Source organism: Penaeus chinensis, chromosome 35, assembly GCF_019202785.1.
Source record: "Penaeus chinensis breed Huanghai No. 1 chromosome 35, ASM1920278v2, whole genome shotgun sequence".
Lineage (NCBI taxonomy): Eukaryota > Metazoa > Arthropoda > Malacostraca > Decapoda > Penaeidae > Penaeus > Penaeus chinensis.
In genome coordinates this window covers 12,798,905-12,801,404 of record NC_061853.1, presented here as the reverse complement: position 1 = coordinate 12,801,404, position 2,500 = coordinate 12,798,905, and the positions used below count along the sequence as shown (strand labels likewise).

Genomic DNA, 2,500 nt, shown 5'->3' with positions numbered 1-2,500 from the left:
CTTTGGGCGGTGGTATGGGACTTGCGACTCATCCTGGTATCTCGGAAGCAACGGATGACTTTCTGTCTGATCTGAAAGTTATATAGGGAGCTTTCACCTGACTCTGAGGAACGAGATCGCGGAATAAGGCACTGTGACGGGAACTCGGTTAAGTTAAGAACAGTCATTTGTCACTTCTGTAAGTGGTAATGCTTCTCCGGAAGATAGAGAGCGAAAAAGAATAGTTTAAAATACCAAAGTTTTGATTTTGTTCTAAGCTTTGCGTGAGAATCTTGCAATTTGCCGGCTGTAAACACTTGTTGCTTAAAAAGGTACACTGTCCCGAGATGAACGTAAAGAGAACGTTTTCAGTTCTTATATGGTTATGTTCACTATTTCTTTTTCATGGTATTCCCGTCTCCATTTGTTTCCTATGCTTCATATTCAATCGCGACAAACTTACAAAATATGTAATCATATTGTTAATCCCAAGCAGCGCAAATATGTATCCTTACTTCAAAGAACATCATTTAAAAACATAAAACCTTCACAGTAGAAATGGAGGATAATGGTTGACCTCTCAATTTCTAACAAATAGTCAAGAATTGCAGTTGTTCTTATCTTTGATTACAATAAGAATCGCCGCCCTTGTTTCTTTGACACAAGTTTAAAGTGTATCAGGTATTCACATTTTTGCCCATTGGAATGCAAAGATTCCTGTGATCGGTCAACAAAATTTGTTATTATTACGAAATCCTTTTAGAGAGATAATCAGATAAGGTAATATTGCTAAAAGATGGTTTTACGTTAGGAATACGTTAGTTATATGTGTAGGCTTTGGAATATACGCGCATGCAGTTCTATAATTGTTTCATTACATGGCGTATTATCAACGTACTTCACACTTACTAGTGTTTATATATATATATATATATATATATATATATATATATATATATATCCTGCATCCGAAGGGCTTTTCGTTGGAGTGCAAGAGTGGGTGCCGAAGGAGGTTCCCCTTCTGAGTGAAGCGCAGGTGTTGCACCCGAAGGGCCTCACTTCTTTCACCTCCCTCACCTTCTTGCGAATCATCAGATGACTCTTTAGGCTGAACATTACCGCGCCTCCTCTAGTAATCTGTCCTTCCCTCCGCGCCCCCTGGCATCTATGAATAAAATTACCTCCCCGATTTTAACGAAACTTATAAATATTAGTAGAATAGAACATTTCCAACAGACATTTTCGTGTCTCCACGTCTTGCGTGTCTCTCCGCCTTCTCTGATGGCCAACGATTCCTGCCTGGGCTAAACTCCGTAGAATTCCCGATGAATTCTACGGAGGCATCAGGCCGTCTGGTCATGCTGCATGACGCCTAGTGTTAGGATGCTCACAGGGAGGTTCAGGAGAGGCTCTCCTTCCGTTATCTCTTTCTCTCTCTATCTATCTATATCAGTTCTTTAGAGAACCACCGTTCTCGATTCTTCGATAAGAAAACAATAAAGCGTCGGTATTGTGTGTGTATGTATACTTTGAATCTGTGTCACTCTACATTCAAGATAAGAATTATATTTATGACACACGTTAAAGATTTCATTATCTTTAATAATCTGTTTTCACTGGCATAAGAACTGTCTAATGCATTTATGCACAAAGGAGAGCTGGCGCACTTAGCACCTTAATTCCTTCCCTTTCCCAGAATATGCTGGGCTTTCAGGTGTTCCATCAGCATGAAAATCCGTCTGAACTGCAATCCGCAGACCTTGCACCTGAGGGAGGTCTCCTCAGCGGAAGACCCTCGCTCGGACGCCTCCCTCCGCCGACACCTTTTAAGGGCAGCCAGCCTCTGCCTGTGCACCACGACGTGCTTCACCAAATGAGCCTTTTGCACGAAGAACTTCCTGCAGATGCCGCATCCGAAGGACTTTTCGTTGGTGTGCAAGAGCGAGTGCCGAAGGAGGTTGCCCTTCTGAGTGAAGCGCCTGCCGCAGGTGTCGCATCCGAAGGGCCTCACCTCCGCGTGGACGTTCTTGTGAATCAGCAGATGGCCCTTTTGACCGAACACTTTGCCGCACACGTGGCACCTGAAGGACCTTTGGGCGGTGGTATGGGACTTGTGAATCATCTTGGAATCTCGGAAACAACTGATGACTTTTTGTCTGATCTGAAAGTTATATAGGGAGCTTTCACGTGACCCTGAGGGGTGGGAACGAGGACCTTAATAAGGCACTGTGAAGGGAACTCGGTCATATTAGGTGATAATAATGATAATGGAAAGGATAATAATGATAATAATAATAATGGAAAGGATGATAATGATAATGGAAAGGATAATAATGATAATGATAATAATGATAATGATAATAATAATAATGATAATAATGATGATAATGATAATAATGATAATAATGATAATAATGATAATAATGATAATAATGATAATAATGATAATAATGATAATAATGATAATAATGATGATTATGGAAATGATAATGATAATAATGATAATAATGATAATGATAAT

The 2,500-nt window shown here is 40.4% G+C and overlaps 1 protein-coding gene across 1 annotated transcript in view; it reads right to left on the bottom strand.

Moving 5' to 3' along the window:
* The window catches only part of LOC125044070 (zinc finger protein OZF-like), a 2,522-nt gene extending 421 nt beyond the window's left edge, over positions 1-2,101 (bottom strand). The window contains exons 1-3 of the mRNA XM_047640516.1: positions 1,739-2,101; positions 1,241-1,351; positions 1-131 (exon numbers count right to left, since the gene is read on the bottom strand). The exon at positions 1-131 is cut by the window's left edge and continues 421 nt beyond it. Coding sequence (XP_047496472.1) covers positions 1-131; positions 1,241-1,351; positions 1,739-2,101 — 605 coding nt within the window. The remainder of the gene's footprint in view (positions 132-1,240; positions 1,352-1,738) is intronic.
* Positions 2,102-2,500: the final 399 nt, after the last annotated feature.